This window comes from Lagopus muta, chromosome 1 (assembly GCF_023343835.1).
Source record: "Lagopus muta isolate bLagMut1 chromosome 1, bLagMut1 primary, whole genome shotgun sequence".
Classification (NCBI taxonomy): Eukaryota; Metazoa; Chordata; class Aves; order Galliformes; family Phasianidae; genus Lagopus; species Lagopus muta.
Window position 1 is genome coordinate 52,060,605 of NC_064433.1, and position 26,068 is coordinate 52,086,672.

General features: G+C 40.4%; 1 protein-coding gene across 2 annotated transcripts in view; it reads left to right on the forward strand.

Annotated features, from left to right (window-relative positions):
• LARGE1 (LARGE xylosyl- and glucuronyltransferase 1) overlaps positions 1 to 26,068 on the forward strand; it is a 279,750-nt gene that overhangs the window by 192,006 nt on the left and 61,676 nt on the right. For both annotated transcript variants that reach the window (XM_048933508.1, XM_048933516.1), the window contains one exon: positions 24,337 to 24,441. In XM_048933508.1, the coding sequence (XP_048789465.1) occupies positions 24,337 to 24,441 (105 nt within the window). The remainder of the gene's footprint in view (positions 1 to 24,336; positions 24,442 to 26,068) is intronic.

Sequence of the window (26,068 nt, forward strand, 5' to 3'; positions counted from 1 at the left end):
AAGGAAGCCACTTAGCTCAACTGAAACTGCCTTCTCCAACCTGTTCCCCAAGAAAAAAGTATGTTCCCCTTTAAGCTTGTATGTATTGGCACGTGGCATCAGGTAGGATTAAACAACTTGATGTGCCTGGTAGGTAAGTCTTGTTAACCTGCCAGCTACCTAGCAGGAAATGAGTAACCTGCTGACTTTCCCTGGCAAGGGCCATGGGAAGCTGCTGAGGAAAGAAATCTAGCAAGAAGAGGTGCAAATGCAATACTGATAGGATCAGCACTGGGTCTGGGGCCTTGGAAAAAAGGTCCTTTGCCCAATTTCCTTTCGAATTCCTAAATAAAGACCCTTTTCCAGAAAGAAGAGGCTACTCTGGCCAGTGGTCAGTGTTCACATTTGTTCTCCTTAGGAGTTGTCTCATTTTTATTCTCTATTTTCTACACACACTCTTTCCCCATCAGTGTAACGCTCACAAGCCATATACAGCTCAGTAAGAGGAGGAGAAGTGCCAATGTAACTGGCTCTGGACTTCTGCCTTTTCCAGGCACTGGAAATGAGTTAGAAAGAAGGACTCCATTAGCAGCCTGCCAAAGCTGTAGCTCTTGGTTGAAGACTAGATTGTTTGATGATTAATGAAATGTGTTTAGCAGTCTCATTTCAGCTTTTAATGGTCTGTTATCCGCATTATGGCTTTAGCATACACTTCAATGTGATTGATAGCTTGCTCAGGACTAGGAAACAGGGTAAAGGACTGCTTTGAGGTGTATGAAGTGAACCGAGGGAGAAGTGAAAATAGCTCAATAGCTTCTGGAAGTACTATGTGAATCCCTCAGGATACATCTGTAGGGGCCAACACAAGCACTTGTACTTTGGGTAGTAAAGCACACTGGCAAAATACTTTGTTTGGCCTGTCTAGTCTTGATGAGAGGTGGCAGAAATGCTGCATTAACACAGTTGAATGGCTTTTGCTAATCAAGCAAACTGAGACATCTCTCTGCAGATTTCCAGATTCATACACTTTCTCTGCATATCTCATCCTGTTTGGAGAACCATAATGCTCAACCATTCTTCTCTGCACCAACAGTAGGGTAAACATAGCTCCCTCTTGAGTCAATTGATTTCTTAAGTTTAGTGGGAGGACTGCTGACATGCAGATTGGAATGTTATTTTGCCACTTGTTTTGCCAGCCGTGAGCCTGAAGGGAATATGTTGCAGGTGAGAGAACAACCTTCAGCAGCACCTAGCAAGCATCTACAATTTAAATTTAATGACCTTATTTAGTGAAGTGCTTAATCATAGGCTGAAGTGTAAAAGCTCATGAGTAGTCTCATTGACTCCAGCAAGGTTGAAATGATGATACACTGAGATGCAGCACTGAGATAGGGCCGATAATGTCTGAACCTGTCCTGGCTAATAGATTTAGGGACAAGTGTTGGTCTCTTTCATCCTCCTCACTGAGCAGTGTCTGCCAAGTGTGGTCTTTCTCAGTGCAGAGAGGTGATGTACTTACTAACTTCCCATTAGCCCTTTGATGCTTAAATTTAAGGCAAAGTTAAAGATCCTTGAGTTCAGCATTGGGAGAAAGATGGAACAGTCAGCAAAATGTCACAGGTGACCGTGATGAACTGCTGCTCCCCTCTGGCATGTGCTGCAGCAGATGATACATGCCTGAGGCAACAAAGTTCAGTGATTCCTAGAAAAAAAAGTTCTTGGTCACAACTCATAAATTCTTAACACTAATATTGTTTTGTAACTAAACTTGAGCAGGTTAAAAGCATTTGTAGCCAGAGAGTGAAAATAACCGGGAACCTCCAGCTTCCAAAACACTGAGTTTCCATTTGCCCTCCTTAGCCCAGATTCTGATCTCTCGTGTGTCACCAATCATTAGTGTACTCTGTGCTTATGTTGATCAACTTATTTTTTGAACTTTAGGAATATGTCACCTCTATGTCCATCTGAACATGCACCTATCAATTTGCTTGTCACCTCTCTACCTATTTGCTTCACATAAAAAATGTGAGCTTTGTCATCCATTTATTTATCTTCCTGGGAGTGCAGCAGTTCATGAATTATTCTGATCATTTAATGCATCTTAGCCCTGCATTTTGTGGGTATCTGTTCTTGGTAGCAATAAATCTGTCAATTTAATTGCTTTCTCTTTAGCCTAAAACTTTTTCTCATTAAGTCGATGAGTAATCATCTTGTATTATGAAGGATACTAGGGCGGAAGAGTTGTTACTGGTTCTCTTTGAGTTCCTTTATTTAATAAAATGAACTATCTAAATAAGAATCCCTCCCCACTGTTTCCTAAATGGTATTACTTCCTCTTAGGCACATGGGAGTTTCAGCCTGTTTGCTTTTTAATTAAAAGTAAGTTTTCAGCTACCTCTTTCATCATCAGAATTTTCTGTCACCTTGAAATGAAGGCTTTGGCATTGTCTTTTAAATTACTGAGCCCTGGACAACTAGGGGAGTTCAGTTTAGAATATACATTAATCTTCTTAACTGCACTCATCAAACTGACTGTCCAGCCTGCTACGGTTTCAGTATTCCTGTTTCCTGTCCCTCTGTTTTTCTACCCACCCATTTATATAAAACATGAATATTATCTTCTAGCATGCTCACTAATTACTGAATTAAATATTTTTTGTGTCCTGGCGTGTTACAAAACATTTCCCAAGGTCATGTCTGACATTAATAAGTTGGTATAGAGAGCTTTTCCTTTGCCACTTGTCTAACAGAACTTGGAGTTGAAAGCAGTATTGCTGGGGGAGTTATCTCAGACCTCCTGGGAAAATATTATATGAATGTCTTTTTTTTTTTTTTTTTCCTTGCAATTCTCTGATTTGCTAAAGACCTTAAAATTAACAGTTTGGGCAGAGCTGAAATAATTTGCAATCTTAACAGCTATTTCGATTGTCCTGTTGAAACAAGAAAAAGGGTTAGCGCTTGGTGCATATTCATCTTCTTGGCATTTTGACAAACCTTGTTGCTCATGAAGTTGTTAGAAATCCACAGCAGAGTGGAGAAGAGCAGATCCACTGGTGTGGAACAACAGAGATCTGGGCTCTGCTTCCAGGCATCGCTGCAGTCAGACACAAGCACCTCAATGCCCTTGCAGTCCTTGGTCTTACTTGTGGCGAGCAAATCTACCATTTCCTTTCTCCTTCCCATTGTCCGTCTTGGCTAGTCATTACAAGTCATGTGTTTGTATAAAACCTAGCTCTACAGAGCACTGGCTAGGCTGCCCCTGTGCAAATAAATTGTCTAGAAGAATAAATATTTCCCACGCTGAGCCCTTTTTATGCTGGGAATGCACAGTTCCCTCTGATTTATCTTGCATTTAGTCTCAGTGGACTAATTGTACAAGATTTACCGTGTATACGTGAAGTAATAGCTGTCTGCTTTCATTGTGGTTGCTCGGATGGTAGTGTTTGTTTTCCTGAATGATATCTGTCAGACATCTTAGAGGGCAAATATTGTATTCTATCAGTTTTAACATTCAGTATCACAAAGGATTCTGGTTGTTTCTTTTCTTTCTTCCCAGAGGTCAGGGAGGCACCGGCACAGCTGCCCAGAGAAGCTGTGGTGCCCCATCCCTGGAGGTGTTCAAGGCCAGGTTGGATGGGGCCCTGGGCAACCTGAGCTGGTGGATGGCAGCCCTGCCCATGGCAGAGGGTGGGACTAGATGATCTTTAAGGTCCCCTTTAACCTAAGCCATTCTGCACTTCTCACAAAGTACTGTTCCATGAAAACGTGAAATGAGAAGTACTCTTGTAGCAAACAGGTTGGCAATTTACACATCCTGCTGTGCCATCCTGATATTACCTCAGAAATGATGGCTGAATCCCTTTGTATCTGGGAAGTTGGTAGTTTCAATTTAGGTTGCTTTTCTAAAGAACTGAACTTGGGCTGTTATGGATTAGAATTTGTAACGGACAGTTTCCCCAGTGGCAAAGCACCTCCTACACAACCGCATGCTTTTTGGAGCATGACTTGGCTGGAGGATTGCTTGCCAGAGGCCAGTTTTTGATCTGACAGCTTTTCTCACCAACTTGTCTGGAATGGGAAACTGAGAGATTGTTAATCACCAGCAAAGCCAAGAGCCAGTGTTTTTATGAGAAAATACGTGAAACACTTATTTCTTCTGCAGCATTAATGTAATGAGCCAAATTCTGACCTTCCAGAGTTTGGAATGTCTCCAGTTGATATAAAAGTACTTACACCTACTCGCCCTATCTCTACATTGGCTCCTTCAAGTCAGCGTGTGTGAATGTAGGGCCTTCGTTCCCTGTCACAGTGTCCACATCACTGACTCCATTTTATCAGGAACCACGACAGCTTCCATTGCTGACATCCAGTAGCACCATGTTGAGGGTATTTTACTCATCTGTCCTTCAGAGCCAGCAGTACCGTGCTTTGGATACTTGATAGTGCTGAAGCTCACTGAAGCACCCTTGACAGGTAACATCTGAGTACACAAGTGCAGGAGAACGCATCCAATTTTAATCCATGCCTATATGCCTGTGGTATTTTCATTGCTCAGGTTTGGTCAACAGTACAAACTGAAGTTGATAAATGTGAATAAAGCAGAGAAAAGAAAAAACTCCTTGTGCGAATGGACAAGGATCAGAGATTTTGTACGGTAAAGAAACCTAGACATAACTTCATGATCAGAGCTGCTGTGATGTGACTGTAAAGTGGCATATTCTACAGAACAGTCCAATATAAACCAAATTTAAAAAATCATTGAACTAAGTTATGTATTGAACTGAGTCTGAGTCATCAAAGAATTTACTAACATATCCTGAAAGCCTCAGCTACCCACAGTACCCTTAAAAACCTTTTCACATGCTTCTACAGTTACCAGCTCCCAAACAAATGTAATGATACCATTTTGGTTTTTGTTTTTTGGTTTTTTTTTGTTCTTTTTTTTTCCTTAGGATCTTCACTTCCCTTAATTTCTGATTATCAAAGCCAAGGCAAGTCTATATAAAAGAGGATTGGATTTTTTTTCCAATTTTACATCAAATATGATTCTCTTACTGGTCTCATTCAGGAATGTATCTCAATCTGTCACCATGGAAATCATTTGATGTCACAAATGTGAGACTGCAGAATCAGTTAATATGTCAGGCAGGTAGACCCAGACTAATTGCAAAGGCGAAAAATTAAATTTAACAAACACATGTATTGACAGTAAGTAATGATGGGAAAGGAAATTAAGCAGCAGCTCCTGATTGTTAAGTGGTCCAAGAGAAATGCATCAAACTTCTTTCAAAAGCTGCCAGAGGTATTTAAATCATTTTTGGATTATACTGTGAACATGTTCAGTGTCATATATCTTACAGTTTGTTTCAGACCTCCGCTCTATAATCCTTATGTAGAATTAAATTCAGTTCCATTAGTAGTTCCATAAGCTTATTTCTGTTATTTCCCCATTGGTACATTGATACAGTTGGAGACATTTATTCTGTTAGCTTCCTTCTCATCCACAGCAACTTACTGGCAGAGCATATCCAGAAATTATTTGAGTTATTAAAAGAAGCTTCTTTCTTTGTTAAATTTTAATCAGTGTTCATCTAGTTTCTGCTACAGTGTGCACACGTGCATGTGTATAGCTCTATGATCTAAACAAAGCTCATTGAATTTGCTGAATATTAGGTCATGGTCTTTACTGCACATATATTCACATAGACTTTCTATTTAATGACTGTTCAGATAGAACATTTTTTTCCTGTTTCTGCTGTTCTTGAGGACAGATAGCACAAACACCTTTTCCTAAAATGTAGAATTAGGAGGAGATCAGCATAATAGAAACATATTTATTTGGCTTTTTTTTCTTTTCGTCTTCTAAAAGTTATTTATTTCACCTTCCGTACATCAGAGGGAATAATAAAGTTTGTCTGAAGGCAGATTTTCCCTCCTAGCTGTAATTCAAAGGGACTGTGTCAAGATTTGTTAGTCCTAAAGGTCAATTCACAGTAGTTTGTTATTTGATAAATCTGTAATAATTTTAGTCAAAATGATTTTTCTGTTTTATTGAAATAAAAGAAATTAAAAGAAAAACCCAAAAGACTTGATTTGCTTTCTGCAATAAGAAGTAGACATCCAGCATGAAAAATGGCAACACCCTTATCTTCTGAACGGAGATACTAAGGATTTGCATTAATAAGCACTTCAGTTACTCCCCACTGGGCTTTCTTTCAGCCAGAATACTAGTCCAAACACCAAGAAATACCTTGAAGTCCTTCCATGCTAGTTGACGGTGCCTTGAAAATTAAGTCCAAATCCTTGCATTTTATCCACCAAGTAGATTATTTCATTCAGTTCTGCAGCCAAATGGAGGCAAATCAAGCTCACATGTTCATTTCTAAGAACAGCTAGCTAAACACAACTACAAAAGACGTTTTGGTAAAGCAAAGCAACGTCTCCCAAAGAAAAGACACTGCTCGGCTGTAACTTCAGACGTTCTTCCTCCAGTTCATCAAAATCTTGGTTCTTCTGTCCTAGGCTAGCCTTGTCTCACTGTTGCTCACATAGGCAGTGAGAGAGGTCAGTTCGTTCTGCACCTACTGACCTTAACAGGGCATCTCTTTCTGTAACGTTGCTTCTCCCCTCTGACACTGCAGAACATAACTCTCAGAAGGAAAAGCTATGTCTTTAATTCACTTGTCTCCCTTTGTCATTTTCAGGGATCAAAAATTGCAGAATTCGTTCTACGCACATCTTTTCTTAAGTAGTGAGCCTTTGCTTGCTTCCCAGTATTGTTTGTGTAAAACAAAAAATTGACAAGTCTTTTTTCACTCTCAGCAGACTGCTAATGTGCAGTGAGGTGCCTGACAGCTTTACTTTAAGGAGAGTTTTTGTGGGTAAGCCACTCAGACCTGTGAGGGACACTGTCTTTCTGGCCTGGAAACCGTCCTTGTTCCAGAAACACATTTGCATAATGTTGTTATCTTGTTGGGTGGGAGAGAAGAGAGTGTATGCCAGGAGATAAATTTCAAGGTACGTTGATTTATCCTAATGCTCTTGCCAGTGAGTCACCGATGTTTTCATCATTCTGTTTTCAACTACGATCTCAATAATGGATTGTAAGAAGCAAATGGAAAGGGTGGGTTTCTTTTTTTCCTCTCTTGCACGATTTTAAAAATTATTTTCTTGTATCATCCATACAAAGATGATTTAATTAAATACTTTAATCCAGACCACAAATAATTTATGTAGTGGTTGAGAGAGAGAAGGCCGACATTGCCTTGTCACAGAGCGTTTATTTAATCCCGTCATACCTGTTTGATAATTACTCCCTCAGATCTGTCCTTGCATGAGCTATAAAATTAGCTTAGAGGACTTGAAGAGAAAGAGGAGGGGGGAATCCTTCAAATCAGTTAATATTTTATGACTGTTGTTGAGTCAGCCCTCATTCAGTCTTTCTGAGGGGTGAGTTTTCCCATCTGTTGTGAAATAACATTAATACTTCCCAGTTTCTAGAGCTGATCAAAATCTCACAATGATATACTGACAATCTTTTCAAAACAGGCAGTGATCTCTTTTTAATGCCCTGGTGTCTTTAGTTGCATGTTACATAAATCTTCCTTCAGTGCATGCTTACTCACACATTTCTCTTCTTGCAGCGTTGATTTTATAAGCTTAAATAGGAAATTGTTTATTTTCCTTTTGTGGGAAGGCAGGAGCTAAGTTTGTCTTCACATGGTGATAACAAATGGAAGATTACCTCAAAGTCTGATCTTTCCACGCGGTTTGCTTCCTTGTGCAATTACTGTGCCAAGCCTAAGTGGCAGAGTAGGAGCTTTACAGTCACAGGGTCACATCTTACTCTAGAAGAAACCAGCATTTCATGCATTGCAGAGTGAGTGTTGTGTTTGTTTATTCTTTGTTTCGAACGTGTATCTATCATTGAGAATCATCCCTTCATCTCTTATGCCAATTTATGAAGCACTATTGACAATCAATTTCTTATGGCATTTAACACAGAGAGAAAATCATACAAATCAAAAATAAAATAATCTTGTGAAAAAGAAGTTAATTTCTCAAATCCCTGAGGACATGATAGGAAACAAGTATAGGTCCAAGCTAAATGTAGCACTAATGAAGTGGGGAGTTAAGAAATGCCTCAGGGCGAGACTTAAGTCGCTCTAGCAGAAGGAAGATGGAAGTAGATAGATTAAAATAAAAGTTAATTGTGATGCATTTGAGAAAAGATCTGTACATAGATGATTTTACAAGAATTACTGGAGCTATTCACGTTATCATTTCTTTGTGCAAAGTAAGTCTTGGAGAGGTTTGTCTGTTTGTTTGGGATTATACAGCTGGATTTTATGGTGGGTATGATGTTGGTGCACTTCAAGGAGAGAATCCTGGAGAAAGATCAGTCGTGACTTTTAAAAGGGCAGAGGTGGAAGCTAGGGTGAAATAGTGAAGGGAGACTGCCAGAAATCTACCAGGTTATGCAATCTGTCCTCAGTGCTAACAGGGGATTTACCCTATTGAGAGTTTAGAACAGATTAACTGCAGAAGTCCCATTTACTTGATGCTTTTGGAGGCATAAACTGATGTCCTGACTATTTTGCCCAGAGTGATTTAAGAAATTTTTGTCATCATCTCTTCATTACTTCTCCATGAGCTGCATTAAAAGATTTTATGGGGACTTAAAGTCCTTCTCAGTCTCCGTATCACCATTATTGAGGACCTGTGAAGAGGGTTGCAGCTAATCCAGCTGGCTGGACTCTGAGGTGAGCAAGGTGGGCGGTAACACCAGCTATGGGGTGATAATTCCTCAGACTAATGTGTTTGCTTCTACATCATTTATGTGACTGTGATCTAAATGAATCCTCACAGTGTTAAATCCAATGGAAGCCAAGAATGTGTCTGAGTTTAGCCAGGTCTTACTGATCTTCACTACATACCGCCAAAATTGTCATCTACGTTGTCCTTTTTTTGACTTACTGCTTTTCTGATCCTCACATGCATATTAATTTGTTTCTATTTTTCAGTACTTGAAAGGCAATCCATTTTTAATTTGCCAAAGTATTAAATGTGTTTCTATTGTAATTTGTATTTATTACGGTGCTTAACAGATCTGCAGCATGACAGACAAAAAGGTGACACCAGTCTTCTGCTACGTGGAACTGTATGCCAATAAAGGGTGTGTCTTGTGATCATTTGGTGGGTGAGACATTTATCTTCTCTCCAAGGAAGACAGAGAATGAAGCCTTTTGTTTTGCAGTATCCTCTTTTGTGCAGAAAAGGCTTATCAGATTGCAGATAATTTCCTTCATCTTTCTTTTATCTTATCAAATCTATCTCATGCATTTTTCCCTCTTGAAGAACAACTATAGTGTGTTATCTAACATCTGTGGTTAGGAAGGAGTTGGCCAAGTGCATTTTACAACTTTCAGGTTTCATCTTGTCCCATAATAGGTGGAGAGGAGAGTAAGTAAAGGGAAATTTATTTGACTTGCTATTCTTAATCTTTTGATTACAGAATTCAGTGAGACTGAACACTGAGTCAAAACTCATAACAGCATTTTACTGCTTGGTAAAAAAAAATGTCACTTACACTTCATGTATTAGTAGAGATGAAGGGGATTAACTGACCCATAACTTCCTGCATGCTCTCCTGCAGTAGTTGCACAGCTGGTTTACAGCATTTTGATGTCCTATGAGTTCTTAATGCTTTCGTGGACCTCGCTTTTTCTTCCTGTTTTTCTTTTTTTTTAATTGTGGAAGGGTGATATACCTTATCTAAATATTTTCAGTACTTTAGCTGGTCATTTTGATTCTTCTCTTTCGTATTTTTAAAGGAAAGCCTCTACTTTAAATTATGCTCTAAAAAAAAAAACACTTTAAAAAAGCAGAAATATTCGGTTCAGGTTTACTAAATGACACTTGTTAAAACTTAATTCTAAGTAGAGTTTAGATACTTAGTTTACAAGGCAGTTTGCAAAGTTTTTCCCACCTGCTGTATGAACCTTGCTTTCAGCCACAACAAACTGCCAATTTAAATTCTCTTGCTGTGTGTGCTTACAGATGCTGTCATTTTGGTTAAGCCAGACAACTGCCGGCTATTTTTGGCCTAAATCCATTTCACATCTCGACTCTTCTGTACTGAAACTTTTGAAAGGACCAAATAAGCTGACCTTATAATAGGAGAAGAGTATAAAGAAGTGGTTGTGGGGTGCTAGTGCTACATGTTATATAGGTTGCTCTGAAAGTAATGTCTGCTTTTTTTTTTTTTTTTTCCATGGAAACTACAACAGATACAAAGAGCACAGTAACACTATTTGGTAGAGCAAATTCTCAGCTGCAAAACACTATTTTTCAACCTAATCACCACCATTAGCTGTGCATATTTGCCAGCGATGAACAAAGAGCCTGCATGCTGCACTCGTAAAAGCCTGCACTAGCAGAGATGATCCTCTGTCACTGTCACCATTGCTGAAATGCACCACCCACCACCTCCCTGTGCTCACATCCACTGTTTGGTCTCCATAAACATTCACCAAGTGTCAGTGAATTATCAATGGGTGCCATTTTTCCACATAGAAGAGTTCAGTGACACACCTTTGCTTCATACTCACGTCACGCTTTTGTGTCAGATGTCATTTTGTCCAACTGCCCCTCTGCTGCCATCTGCTACATGGCAGCAACTTGTAATGTGATATTGGTGGGAAGGTTCAACCTCTACTGCCTTACCACCAACAGCCGCCTCGGACATCACTGGACAACATGAAAAAAGGAGGTATTACATTCAGAGCAGTCCTTATACATACAAAATAGGAGGGAAAGCACACTGCCAGGAGAAGGAGGGCTCTTATTTAGCCTGTAAAGTTTTAAACCAACTTCTCCTGTTTCTTAAAGAAGTATCTGAAGCATCTGGCTGCAGGCAGCTTTTCGGTGAGGCCATGCTGAAGTGCACCAGGAATGCAAAATTAACGAGGCTAGAAAGAGAGGGAGAATAAGCAGGAAGGATCATAACCCTGTCAATCCACTGAAGAGGATACTTCTCTAACATGGAAAGTTCTGGATTGCATTTCAGAAAATGCTTTTACTTTTTGTATTTTTCTCTTTATTTCCTAGGAGAGCAAAGGTTGGAGTGCTTTTGCTAACCATCACTGTTTCAGTACTCTCTTAACCTCTACTGGGTCAATTTGAGGACGGGCAGGTTGGGTTTGGGAGCTTTATGAACTCTCACACAAATGTAATTTTACTTCTTTCTGGTGTTCTGCTTTTCTGTACATTTATTTATGTGGCTACTAGGAACTCAGAGTTCTTTTCTGCCTTTCAATTGATGGAACCACTTGTAACTGCTGAGTGTCAGTAAACACACTTCTGAGGTTTCTCTAAGGATATTTGCTACAGGGCTAAAGAGAACAGGCTCAGTTGAATACATATGTGCATGTTCTCCCTGTTTTGTAAGCACAATGTAGAGTATTTCCTTAAAACTACAAGCCAGGAAGTTCAGTAGTTCATAGCCTTCTCTTCTGATCTTATTCTCTCCTCCCGTAGCTGAAAACAGCAGTCAACACAAAAGTTGAATCCTAGGGAACAGAGCTTATCTCAAAGTGCCTGTGTAAGAAGCCTGAGTGACACTTTTTCACGGATCTCTGCAGATGACACGTGAGGCAGACTGCAGTTCAACCAAATGAAAAGTCCTTCAGCTTCCAGGAAGAGAACCACAGAGACTTTTCTAAACATTCAGACTAGTAGGTTTTTGCACTCTTGTTGCTTTCTTCCCGTATAACATCAACATTATCCAGAGAGCAAACTCCCAGTAATGAAGTCTGGGTCTCTCCCCATCTGTCTCACTAAATGCCACTTGGAACAAGCGCCTTTTCATTTGACAATAAAATCAATGAGTGAAATATTAGAGGCTTGAATGATATGATGTGCAGAATACATTATGGGAGTTGTTGTGTTTCAGTGGACAGCAAGTCTTGCCCTTTCTTCCTGTTACCATCAACATATCCACTTAATGAATCTGACACCTGCATATCTCTCACCTCTGCTTTAAGGTTTTAACTCCTTTGTGCCACTTTAAAGTCTCACTTACTGAGAGCTTTGGAACAAAATTTTGCACTTCCGTAAACTATTGGGCTAATGTTTGTTATGTCTTCATTAAAACTGGATCTGCACTAACTAGATAATTAAACAACAGAAAGAGTAGAGAGCTTAAGTTAATTTTCATAACACTTACCTTTATCCCTTCTCATGGTTGATACAGCTTTCCTTCTCTTTGCTCTGAGGTTCTTCAGAATCACAGAATCCCAAGAAACAGGAAAAAAGGGAAATGTCAGCGCTGAGGTGGACTAAAGTTAAAAACCCTAACATGTCTGGAACTGTCCAGAAAGATTGATTTGCAGAAGTCTGAAGAATGTTTTTGTTTTTCCATATTGTTTTGTCCAAGCCTTATTGGATTCTCCATCAGGAATATTAACCACTTCATTGTCATTGTAGCAAAATGTGTCTTAGATGTAGTAAATTACTGAAAACTGAGAAAAAGTAACTAATGGTTACTAGCAGTCCATGAAACCTATGCTACTATTCACCCTTGGAGCTCAAGGTGCTATGTGAGATTCACAATTTCATTTCTGTCAGTCTTGACTCTGTTATATTCAACAGAGTTATTACATACCAGCAAAACCAAGTCAATACTATATATGATTTCAGGTTGAGTATACAAGTAAACACATTTTCAGTAACAGAACATCTCAACCACTTTGCCCTGTAAATCTCTTTCTCTCCTGGGTGTGGGTTAAAAGACAGAAAAGAACATAGAGAACGAATTTAAGAACAATTGTCTGCGCATTTATTAGGCGCTTGCAGTGCTCCATCTCTTGCAGCAAAAATAACTTTGAACACTGCTGGGATAAAGTCTTCCACTCTGTTCTCTAAGATGTTCTTATGTGCCCATCTGCTGTTTATCCTGACTGTAGAATCATACCTACCTAGAGAGGTTGAAGCTCATCATAGAGGTGACCCAGCAGAGATTGCACAGCCAGTCAACATGAGAACAAGCAGATCCCAAGTATCTTGAGGTCATCCCTAAAGCATGAGGCTTCTTGTGCAGCTTTGTTGTATCAAGCAGAAACAGCCCTTCTGTACGCTGAAGATGCAAAACAGGAGGTGGTTGTTTGGTATCAGAACTCTCTATCAGCACTTCCCTGATATAGGACTAATTGTGTGCAGTCATTAGATATGAGCAAATGTTTACTGTGTCATCCTACCATCTGATACTCCTGATGCATAAATCATTCTTAGCTACAGCCTATCTTGAAGTCTAATTAACAGGATAAGGTGAGCTCCTTACATAAACAAACCAATTATCAGTGTAGTCAGTACCATTAAAAGCAGTGGTAGGAAGAGCTAGGGAGGTAGCAGCACCTTCCTGCAGTTTGTGTCTGCTGAAGGCTCCTGAGTTTTGAACTGAAGAAATTTGCATAGGCTGGTAAAGCCACATAGCCAAAGGGAAAGTGCAGAGCTTGTTTATTTTTTACCAGAACTAAACCCAACAAAGGGGAAAAATAATGTCAACACAGTTGGATTTTAACACCACTTCCACTAACTTGACACCCTTTTTCACATCACGTGTGTGACTATAGCACTTTTCTGTTATGTATGGTGCTATGTTTTGTGTCTTTTGGTTTTTGTGTGTGTGTTTCTGTTTGTTTGTTTTGTCAACAGAAAACAATCCTTTTAATTTTGTTCATATTGAAATTTTTTTCTGTCTCTGCTTCTACATTCCAGGAGCTCTCTGACACTCAAAGTCCTTACCATACCTCCCAATGTCTGGCTTAAAAACGTTCCTGGTGTGTCCATTGATTTAGAAGATTCATTCTTTTAAAATAAAAAGAAGAGAGGTTAATGTTTTGAACTGCCAAAGAGGATATGAAGTTGGAAGAGCAGATTCTCAATATTAGAAAGCTCTTACCCTCTGTCTCTAAGTCATTGTTAATAAACAACAGATTAGTATTCCAGCAACCTCAGATATCAATTACTGAAACCTGATAGGTGTAGTGAAGCAGTGATGTTATTCCAATTTTATAGAGAGAAAGAAATGTTGCTGCATTACCATGTGCCTTGTTTTGTTCTCTTTTTTTCTCTACAAGAGTTACTAATAAAAGGAACGGCATAAGAATTAGGTTATTGATTACATATTACAATCTGCTGCTCATATCCCCATTACTGAGATGCATTTCATAGAAGGAGTTTGTGCCAATCAATATATGCATCTCAGGAACTTCCCCCTTTGTAAAATTGATACAGTTATGACAGCCATGGTGCGTGAACAGTTACTTTCATGCTTTTCACACTCTTTTTCAAAGCACTTTTGCCGCATTATTTTAGGCAGGGGAGAAAAAAAAAACAAAAAAAAAGATGTATCATTGGTTAAGGGATCACATATTCTTGCATAACACAATTCCATGTCATTGGTTTAATAGCTTGTGTACTCCTGAAACACTGGGCACAGTAATTTTACGTCTTTTCTCTCAGACCTCTGCCTGAATATTAGAACTAGGAGGTTGGAATTGATTGTCCTTATTGTTCATAAGGACATTTTGCTGCTTTCAAAGGAAGCAATTTTCAATTTTATAAAAATGTAGAGTTTCATATCGAATGAATTCAAAATTAAAAGGGAGACTATGACAGGGGAAAAGCAGTAAAGGGACAATCTTCAAGCTGCCATTGGTGTGAATGAAAAGCAAGGCATGTAGTCAGAGCAGCGGGTACAGACCCTGACCTCCTACAATCTGGTTAGAATACTCATCAGCTGGAAATGGGTTCATGTCAAGTCTCCTATTGCTGTTAATTAGATGGCATTGCTGCTGCTGGGACATTTTACTCCATTACAAGTGACACAGAAGGTCACTGAAGTGAAGAAAGATAAGATTAGCAGCACATGAAGCTGGTTTGGGCATCTTATGGTCAAGCCTAATTTCACAACTATTTCTGTGATTGGGCACAACCACAAATTCAAACTCCATACTAGAGCTCTGCTCCTGGCAATGTTTTGCACATACCCTTAGTAAGTAGGTAGGTATCCTTTAGTTAGGGCAGCTAGAAAATAAAAACAAAAATTTCTGTATGTGTCCAAATCATAACATCTTCGAAATACTTTTTTGTGTCAGCTTTTGTCGACACAGGAGCCCTGATGTTATATGCACACAAGGCCTTGTAATTGCCACAGAGAACCTCAAAAATCTTTGTTCCAAAGTGAATGGTTTTCTCCACACTCTGTTGTGCACGGCTGCTTAGAATCCACTTCCCAGAAATTCTGCAGTTGTTAGCATTGCAAACATTAATGATAGATTTCCTAACTTTGCTGTAGTTTGCTGAACTCTTCACTGTCCTCTTCGTTGTCTAACAATTTCCTTGGAGTAGAGGAGGTGAACAGAAGCCTAATACATTCTCATATTTCAATTGATTTCAGCCTTTCATCTTTCCTTATGAAGATGAATCACAGATTTAGCTCTTTACTCCAGTCTTTCTCAATACAATTCTGCATATTTGATCACCATTTGTGTATGATTTTGCTTTTTGAACCCTCCCTCCTACCACCTACAGAACACTTGAAATGTTTCTTTTGTAAGAGACTCTTGCAGAGTTATTCTTCTCTGGCCCAAGTCACTGTAACTTCTGTATCCCTGACCATATCACCACCTCTGAATATATTCAGAAGGCAGCTGATGCCATTGCCTTAGATTTTTGTTCCAGCACTGACAGGGCCATTATTCCTTTCTCTAATTCCTTTCTCCTTCACTCACACAACCTTGCCCAACATGTGTTTCCCAGCTCTCCATGTACTGCATCTACCTCTGCTTCACCTAACTACCTCCTTTTTTTCAGTCTATTCAATGCCTGTCTCTTCCTCTCCTGGTATGCTATCCAGTGTGCTATTCCCTTGCAGTCATGGTCTCCTCCCCTGAGCCAGACTTGCAGTACCTTCGCTGAGTTTCTCAAGCGAATTGTTCCTTACTAATTGCAGTTCTCTCAATGAGAAACCAGTCCACTAAGAAAGGCAAATGGCTGTTGGGAAACACCAGAACACCAGTGTACTCAGTGGAAGCAGGATGCCAAATAAAAAAGGTAAACTTGAGTGAGAGGTGTATTTCCCTGAAATTTGACGTTTTGATATGTAAAAGATAAGCTCTTAGCTGCAAAGACTTTCTCTCCCTCAACATCCTTGTGTGCATATATACAGACACTGGTGTGGCCTCACCTTGCATACTGCGTGCAGTTTTGGGCACCACAGTACAAAAAGGACATAAAACTGTTTGGGAGTGTCCAAAGGAGGGCTGTGAAGATAGTGAAAGGTATAGAAGACCAGGTGTATGAGGAGCAGCTGAAGTCCCTGGGTTTGCTCAGCACCGAGCAGAGGAGCTGAGGGGAGGCCTGATGGCGGCTGCAGCTCCTCACAGGGAACAGAGGAGCAGCGCCTGAGCTCTGCTCTGTGTGACAGCGACAGGGCCCGAGGGAACGGCATGGAGCTGTCAGGGGAGGGCAGCTGGGGGTTAGGGACAGGGTCTGCAGCAGAAGGTGGTGGGCATGGAATAGAATGACCAGGGCTGTGGGCGCAGCCCCGAGTGATGGAGTCCAAGAAGCTTTGGACACCACTCACAGACATAGGCTCTGATTTTTGGGTGGTCCTGTGTGGAGCCAGGAGTTGCACTCATTGATCCTTATGGGTCCCTTCCAATTAAGGATTTTCTTTGTTTCTATGACATGTATGCATGTATATGTGTGTAAATAGAGAGATGCACATATATATAATGGCAGTCTGCCATTGTTTATCTTGGGAGGTGGTGTCGATCTGCCTGAGGGTAGGGAGGCCCTGCAGAGGGATCTAGATAAGCTGGATCGCTGGGCCGAGGTGAATGGGATGAGGTTTGACAAGGCCAAATGTCGGGTCCTGCACTTTGGCCACAATAACCCCATGCAGCGCTACAGGCTTGGGGATGAGTGGTTGGATGACTGTGAAGAGGAAAGGGACCTGGGGGTGTTGGTTGATGCTGGGCTGAACATGAGCCGACAGTGTGCTCAGGTGGCCAAGAGGGCCAATGGCATCCTGGCTTGCATTAGAAATAGTGTGGCCAGCAGGAGCAGGGAGGTGATTGTCCCCCTGTACTCAGCTCTGGTGAGGCCGCACCTCGAGTACTGTGTTCAGTTTTGGGCCCCTCACTACAAGAAAGACATTGAGGCCCTGGAGTGTGTCCAGAGAAGGGCAACGAAACTGGTGAGGGGTCTGGAGCACAAGTCTTATGAGGAGCGGCTGAGGGAGCTGGGATTGTTTAGTCTGGAGAAGAAGAGGCCCAGGGGAGACCTCATTGCACTCTACAACTTCCTGAAGGGAGGCTGTGATGAAAAAGGGTCTGGCCTCTTTTCCCAGGCAAATGGTAGGACCCGAGGAAATCGCCAGAAGTTGTACCAGAGGAGGTTTACATTGGACATTAGGAGAAACTTCTTCTCTCAGAGGGTGGTCAGGCACTGGAATGGCTGCCCAGGGAGGTGGTGGAGTCACCGTCCCTGGCAGTGTTAAAGAGGCGCCTGGATGAGGAGCTACAAGATATGGTTTAGTAGCTTGTGGTACTGGGAATGGGAGGGTGGTTGGACTAGATGATCTTGCAGGTTGTTTCCAACCTTGTGATTCTATGATTCTGTGTGTGTGTGCACATACAGTGCATTTGTGTGTTGTATGTATGCATGCATATGAAAAAATGAACAGTAGAGGTAGAAGTAACCAGTTCTGTGGAACCAAAAGTGCAATGTATCCCACTCTGTAAAGGCATATGAGGAAATGTCAACTGTTTTTTTTCTGGGGACGGGCAGACCTGGCTACAGTGCACAAAGAAAATTTAATGTGCATATTTTAATGTGGATTTGTCGTAAAATTTCCAAGGACTTTTTAGAGGTAAGTTCAGAGAGTTATTGTGCTAGAAATACGTTTCCAGAAGTAACTTGGGGATTCTGTGATGTGAGAAAACAAGAGGTTTTTTTAGGGATGGAAGAGGGCATGCAAATAAAATAGAACAGTGAGTATGGAAACAGGAAGAAACATGAATTGATATAGACAGAGCAAGAATTGCGCGGGTCATCAGTAGTGAGGACGAGGAGCTTGAGACTGGCAGTGATCTTTAGAGGCAGATGAGATATCTGGCAGAAGAAGTGGAAGATTTTAGAAGCCACGTACCTTGTATCAACTAGTGCAGGATCGGGGACCGGAAGGCCATAGAGGAAGGGTCCATCACTCAGGCAAGACTAACATCAAGTGCAACTCATTCAGCTGGTATAAATTAGCATAACTACACTAATTTCACTGAAGACACACAGATTTATACCAGCAAAGCACGTGTCCTCACAGATCTTATGATCATTTCAGAAAAGTAGTGTGTCTTACGGACATATTTAAAGGATAAAACAAATCAGGAGAAGGATGGAGAAGGAAAGTAGAGGGAAAGGATATTAATGAAAGATTTTAACTCTGATTCAAAATAACCCAGCCTCATTGTACTATTATATATTCTAATAGTCCTGACAATCCTCATCAGACTTAGTACTGGGCAATTTGGAAATATGCTAGCATTTTGAATATGTACCTTTTCCCTCTTCCCTCCTTATACCTTTTTATTCTCTATGTCTGTGTCCCATTTTGGGAGAACTAATTGCAGTTCTCCTGATTTCAGCCAGACTTGAATCTTAAAGTCTCACTGAATCCTTCTTCTGTTTTTTTTTCTCAGCTTATGCTGAAGGCATGCATTGCTGCAGTCGTAGTACTTGGCTGCAGCTCCAGCATTCATGTCTGTATTAAATTCCTAATGACCTAAACCATGACCGTTGAAGTATTTAAAAGTAGCAAGACAGAGTTCTGCTCTGTTCTGCTTTAAAAACCTCCACAGTGTAGTATTTGTTGGTTTTTTTGTATTTGTAAGCACTAAAAATACTTTACACTTGCTTTTCCTTTTTAAGGCCACTACCAAATACCACTAAACTGTGATAATACAAGAGCTGTGCTGAAATCTTATCACCTCATCTTTTAGTCATGGGTGATCAAAGGTGGCATTCCACCCTGCCCATCCCTTTAAGATGCCTTTCTGGAAACAGCCTAATGTCATGAGCACTGAAGGTGCAGCTCAATCAAAATATCTGCAGTGGAGCCATCGCTCTAACTATGCTTGCAGAGGAGTCACGTGATAGACATGGTAATGACTAAGACAAGAAAAAATGTTTTGAACTGAAGAAGTAGTAGAAAGTAATTGTAATATTTATTATAATTTTTAGTATTATTACTGCTGTTTGTAATAGCAAAATAACTGAAGGCCAAAGCTGAGCTTAAGGTTGATTGTACAGAAGATTCCACATAAGGTGAAATTCTCTAAGATCAGGAAAGTCATAAAGAGAAGAGAAGGAAAAGGTTGTTCTTGCTCTTTTCCACTGTGGAAACTATTGGTCACCAGATGAAACAACCAGAAACCACATTCAATATAATCAGAACCTGCTACTTCACATGAGTCATGCCATGGGAAATGAAGGTGCACTGCTGAGCAGTGCCAACATCCAGCTGCCCTGTGCTGTGCTCCTCACTGCTGGTGAAGGGACAGTACTGTGCTCAGTGGAGCTTCAGCCTGGTTGCATACAGTTGCTGTTGTGCTTTCAGTACAAAATAACATTACCTCAGAGCGCTTATACTGCAATATGTGAGACAGGCAAAGTGAGAGAGGGATTACTGTTACCACTGTTATTATTAATGGAGAATTGAGCAGGAGGCTGTTATGTGACTTGTGCAGTGTCACCCAGGAAATCAGTATCAGGACTGAAATGAGATCTTGAGTTCCCTTCAACTCCTGAATTGCAGGAACATGCTTTCCCCTCTGTTAGCCACCAAAAATCTATGAAGTGTAAACTGAATCAAAGGCATTGAGTTGACAGGCTCAGAAGTATTTGTTTTTTTCCATGGAAACTTCTTTCCAGCCACAGTTAAGCATTAGCAAGGAGAGATGCTCTTCCCATCAGGTGAGTTGTCTGGGAGCCGTACTGTGCAAAACACCCATCCAAGCAGCTGCCTTCTACAGAAGCCCAGTCCCAAAGCCAGACTGTGCTGCCTCAAAAGGGACAACCTGGCTGTGATTCTGCCTGCTCAGTGCCTTGACAGCATGGCCACGCCAGAATCATACAACCATTTGAGTTGAGAAGGACTTTAAAGGTCATCTGATCCAACTCCCGTGCAATGAATGGGGACATCTACAGGTAGATCAGAGTGCTCAGAGTCCCTCCATCCTGACTGGGTGTATCCAGGGACAGGCCATCCACCACCTCTCTGTCAACCTGTGCCAGTGCCTCACCACCCTTACTGTAAAAACCTTCTGCTTTATATCCAGTCTAAATCTCCCCTCTTGTAGTTTGAAACCATTTCCCCCTGTTCTGTCCCAGCAGACCCTGCTGAAGAGTCTGTCGCCTTCTTCCTTATAGCCTTGTTTTCTGTTGTCTGGATGTTGGTGATGTATAAATAAGTAAGAAAGACAGCTTCATTTTCATAAGCTAACATGTGCCTGGAGTAACAGAGAGGGAGAGAAGTGCACTTAATCATAACTGCAGGGCCAGAGCAGAAAACAATGACAGAGCTTTTGCTGTTAGTCACGGTATTTTATTATAATAATTCTTAAGAAGAAGAAACAGACAGCTGAACAATTCAGATTTATTATGGTAGCCACCGTGTTCTCATTTGCTGGAGAAATAGTTCAAGTAACTCCTTCGTGCTTCCTTATTACAAAAGGCCACAGTGGCAAGGAGCATTGGTCTTTCCCCTCCAAAAGTCTGAATTCAGAATGTAGTGTGATTGGAGGCAAGATGAGAATGGGGAAATTCTCTGTTTGATGTTATACATCACTTTGGCCTGTGCCTCAATTTGATAACTGTATGATGCATTTAACAAAACAAAATGACTGCTGATGCTCAGACTTGCTAGTCAGAGTGCTATAAAAAATACAGATACTAAAAAAAAAAAACAAATCAGGTGATAATTTTGAATGAAATCCTTCTATTTGCTCAAAATTTGAAAGGGCACAACTTTATGATTTTGTGGAGGTTTTGGATGTTTTAAGCTTATAGAATGTGATAGATGGGATATATATTGTACATTGTATATTTGTATATAATGAATCTATATTATGTGTCACAATGGTAATATTGAAATGAGTGGGGTTGTACATTTAGAAGTGGTTATTTTGATATCTTTAGATCAAAATGTTTTGGCATCTCTTTCCCAGAGTATATTTCTGAATTTCACTTCGTTTTACTGATTGAGAACAAAGAAAATGTTTGGAGCCATCAACCAAACCATGCAACCAAAGTTCTGTTTTTCTGATCACTTCTGCCGTAAGTCAGTCATGGAGACGTAAAGGGAAAAACACATACATTCTTCTTTGGCAGAGACAGCAACACTGTTCCAGGCTAGAGAAAATAGGAATATAACAAGACAAAATACTAGATGTTTCTTTATAACTTTCTACAAGCTCATCTGCTCATCTGTTTCATCTGCCCGGTAGATCTTTAGACACCAGGAAGGTTAACAAGAGCCAGACAAGCAATATAACATCTGCCCTAGGAGAGTACCTGAACATGTGTGGATTCCCAGACCAATGCAAAATCAAATTTAAAAGTGTTAGGTATCACATCTTATTTTGTATTTATAGCAAGCCAAAAGGGCATGTGCAGGCAGTTATTTCAGCTCAGTTTTGATGCAGCATTAAGTGACGTTATCTGATCTGTGTATCTAAGCCCCAAAGCTCACATGATGTCAATTGCTGCCCTCATCCACGTGCTGTATGAAACCTCCAAGAATACTGGGAGCAGGATTTGTTGTGGCGTCTTCAAAAATAAAGGGGAATAGGGAAGGAAACCATAAAGCTGCTATAAATATGTGTGAACGTAATCTCCTAAGTCTTTTCTCTTTATCTTATCATGAGAAATAATCAAGAAGTAAGAATTTCAGGGGTACATTGTCAGAACTGAGATTTTGAACTAGTAGGTGGGAAAGCAAAACCATTAACAAGCAGCAAGGTTTGTTCATTTCCTATTATTCATCAGTTTGAAGGCTGAGCTGTCTGACTTGTTGGGAAATGCATGGGGCTAAAATAATGAAAGCAGATTGTTGCTCCCTGGTAAGGAAGTTCGGTATCTGCCACTTGCAAATGAAATTCAAACATTTCTTTTGATGTTAATGGTGCTATCCTGCAAAGGATCTGTGGACTGCTGAGTTGTGAAATGTGCTGTTAGAATATGAGCAGGGTCACTCTCTTCCTACTAGTTGTTACAATCCATTGCAGCCCAGATGCACCTGCATTTTTTTGTTTTTCTCATCCTTTGCTAGCCATTATAGTTCCTTATTTTGATTTATTCTACCTCAAATGTAGGGGAGTGGTTATAAAGATCATGCAACCTTCCAGCGTGGTATCAACAAATGTTAGTATAAATTGTGCCCTTAAGCCTTTTTTAGCTAAGATTTGTATGAATCAGTCGAGACCCCTTCCCTGTTTCCTTTCAATATATGGCTCATGGGGCCTTATTTGTGTTCAGCGTGTTCTGGGTGTCCTACAGTTGAGATGCAGCAGTTTATTTGTATTGAGAAAGAACATATCTTCTATGCATCAGTTGCTTTGGATGTATCTATCTCTAATTTGTAATTCAGCTCATTCTCTTACACGCTGCACTCTGTTAGTATTACCAGTTTTAAGTAGCACCAGTGGGGTGAGAATGTATGGTATTCTTTATCTTCTCCCCTAGACTTTCCATTCCTTAAAAAACTCATGAAGGAGTTTAATGTGAAAAACAAAATATGAAATATGCACTGCAAAAGGAGAGACAGAATCAGAAAATGAGGGCTGGTATGTTATGATTAGGATAGAGCAGGTTGATCCTGAACAGTGGTATAGAGTGAGCCTGGTAATCTCTCAAGGTTATTTCTGGATTGATTTCCGTTCACTCCTTGAAGGCTTTTGCAATGTGCAGTTTTCATTTATTTGTTATATGCACTGGCCACTCACTGCTGCTCACCCTCTGAAACAGAATTTGAGACACGAGGCTTACTGACATTCCACTGCATTAGGTACCACAGGAGACTATCCCAATCATCTGGCCTACACCAATGTCTTCCCAGCTGATTATAAAATTGAGTCTGTCTGTATGCCTTGCTTCTCAACCTAGTTGTGTCTTAGACCATACTGAATTTTTAATGGTGCAGCTATGGTCCCACATAACCGGCATAGGTTGGTTGATAAATTGCTGCTTTCAACGTGCTGCTGTGACCATGCACTCAGTTATGTGAGCGTGGCTGGGATTTGAAAATGTGCTTTCAGACACGATGTTTAATTGTTTCTAAAAAGGTTGCAAAACCATTTTCAGTCTTAGTCATGGTGCCCTCTCCAATACACCATTCCCCTTCCTTCCTTTAACTGGATCCAAATGCAGTCTTCCCGTCCCTCTGTCCTCCATCACCAGAGCATCATTTCAATCACTTGTCTTATTTACATTTTATGCAGCACATTTCAGAATAGATAATTAAGTCCTTATCTATACAAACATTCACTTTTCAGTTGATTTTTAAGCAGTGCAAACCTTCTAGACACATTTGATTTAAAGCACGTTTTACCCTAGCTGAAGCCAGCTGCTAATCAATGTAAGCTGAACCAAAATAAGTCCATTTAAAACTGAAATCATAATTCTTATGCTGTATTCCACATAGGCTTACCTAAATGACTTTTAAATTAATCTCTTAAATTAAAGCAGTGCAACTTACGTAGGTAAACCCTTAGAATCCAGTTTTTTCCTGAGCTAAAAGAATCTCTTTTGTGACTGAAAAAAAAACCACCCTGGAATGAGGCAGGGAGAGCATGGGAAGAGAGTAATTTGTTATACTGAGCCTTGTTCTTCTATTATGTTATCTCCATCAGAGTATAAACAGATCTTCATATTAGATGATCGTTTTACCAACACTTACTTCTCACTAGGAGGATTCTCCATCATTGTGTTCCAAAATCAAGCAGCATTCATATTTGTCTGGGTGATATATTTTTGTCAGCATGACAAAGGTTCCCACAGTGTTTAATTACTCAGACTAGCCAGGGGAGAAGGAAAGAAATGAGCCGTGCTGAGTTTGCTGTGCCAGGATTGCTTTCTGTTATATAAGCAGGCATCTTCCTAATGCATGAAAGGAAGGCAGCTTCAGAACTGCTGTCTGCTGTTGCCACTGCCTGTCCCTCTTCAGATTTTGTGTGTGCTTTCCATTGGCTGAGTGACTTTTCTCTAATGATCCCCTTGCAATGTGCTCATTTCCAGGGCAGCAGGTTCTTGGCTTAGTGGAGAACCAGAGTGACTGGTATTTGGGCAACCTTTGGAAGAACCATCGACCCTGGCCAGCGCTTGGGAGGGGCTACAACACAGGTACTCCCTGAGGGTTTTCTTTGAGTTAACATTTGCTTTGTGCGTGGAATCAGTCCTCTGGTGCAGAGTATGAGATGCAGTAGCTCACATCTCCTTTCATAACCTACTGCAAGATTTGCCATTGAAAGCAGTCAAAATGATGCAGTGTGGTGCGTTTTGGAGTTTCTGCTCGTGTGCTACTCTGAGGGGAATATGTTCCCTCTCTAAATGATCTTGAGGGACATTGTATGGCATACTTGGGGAAAGGACAGCCTTTCAGCTGTCTGACACATCCTTAGCACTTCTGCAACATTTCTGTCTGTGGTGAAGCGTATATAGTCACAGCAAGACAGAAAGAACAGGAATGAGGCCTCGTGTTCTGTAGAGAGGTAAATGGTATCACAAAATGTCAACCCAATAAAGATATAACTCCTGCAGGATGGCAACAGGGTCATAATTGTCCTAATAAAATGCAAACTACTGGCCATCAATTTCTGGTGCCATGAGAAAGGAATAAAGGCACTAGATCAGAGAATGTATTAGCTTACAAGAGACAGGTCTTCTCACTGATTTGTGTTTGGTGTGTGAGAAAACATACCAGGTGCATAAAGAACACACACGTATATCTAAATCATTTTGATGCTAGACTTTACATGCTGTTGCAGAGAGTTAGGTCCTCCTCTATTTGTAATAAAAGGGCAGAACAGATGGTGAAGCCTCTGTTTAGAAAAGATGAGTCCATTTAAATATCCATGCACTATCAGAAAATGATTTACCATAATAGTGGTTTTGCTTTGCAGAAATGTATTGGATTGAATTAAACAGACTTACTAGAAAAAGGATTACATGCAGTTCTAGCTGGGTCATCTGTATTTCTGTAGTCGTTTGTATATTTGAAGGAATCATGCCTGTTTTTGTGAATCGGTATTTCAGCCTCTGCAAGGCATCTCTCTTCAGTGAAAATGTTCAAGTGTAGCCTGACAGAATATGGGCTGATAGGGATATAAGATTTTGGCAGAAGTTGTTTGTTTCCTGGTTCTTTGCTTGCCAAAACAGACTGCATATGTGAAGGTTTGGTCTGCTCCCACTCTCCAAACACATTAGACAGAACTAAATTTCATGGATTTGTCCTGGAGTCTGAAAGCTTCTGTTATACAGAACCAAACTAGTCAATGTCGAATGTTCAGTGTTACACCACAAAGCAATATGTTTTGCTCTACTGAGAGATGACCACCTCATATAGCTCCTTTCTTTCTGCTGCATTTTCACTTTTTCCTTTCTGCCATTTTAATGCTGTCCAAGAGAAATGTAGCACATCCATATAACGTTAGGCTGAGCCAGAAATGTTATATAGTATCTGAAATGCAATTATTCGAATATAAATGTTGAAATGCTTTAGGTTTAGGTTACTAATCTAAATGCTTTACCAAATGTCAGTGTATCACAAAATACTCCCTCTAAAAGCAAAAACAGCTGAATGTCAGTAGCCTTTCACACACAGTGTGTGTTAATTTGCAGTGTTTGTAAATACAGAGTTGCCAGGCCAAAGGTAATCCTGCACATGATTTTAGACTGCTTGCAGTTTTGTTCTCCAGACAATTCACGTGCAGTTATATAATTGACAGGTGACTGTAATAAGTGGAATGAC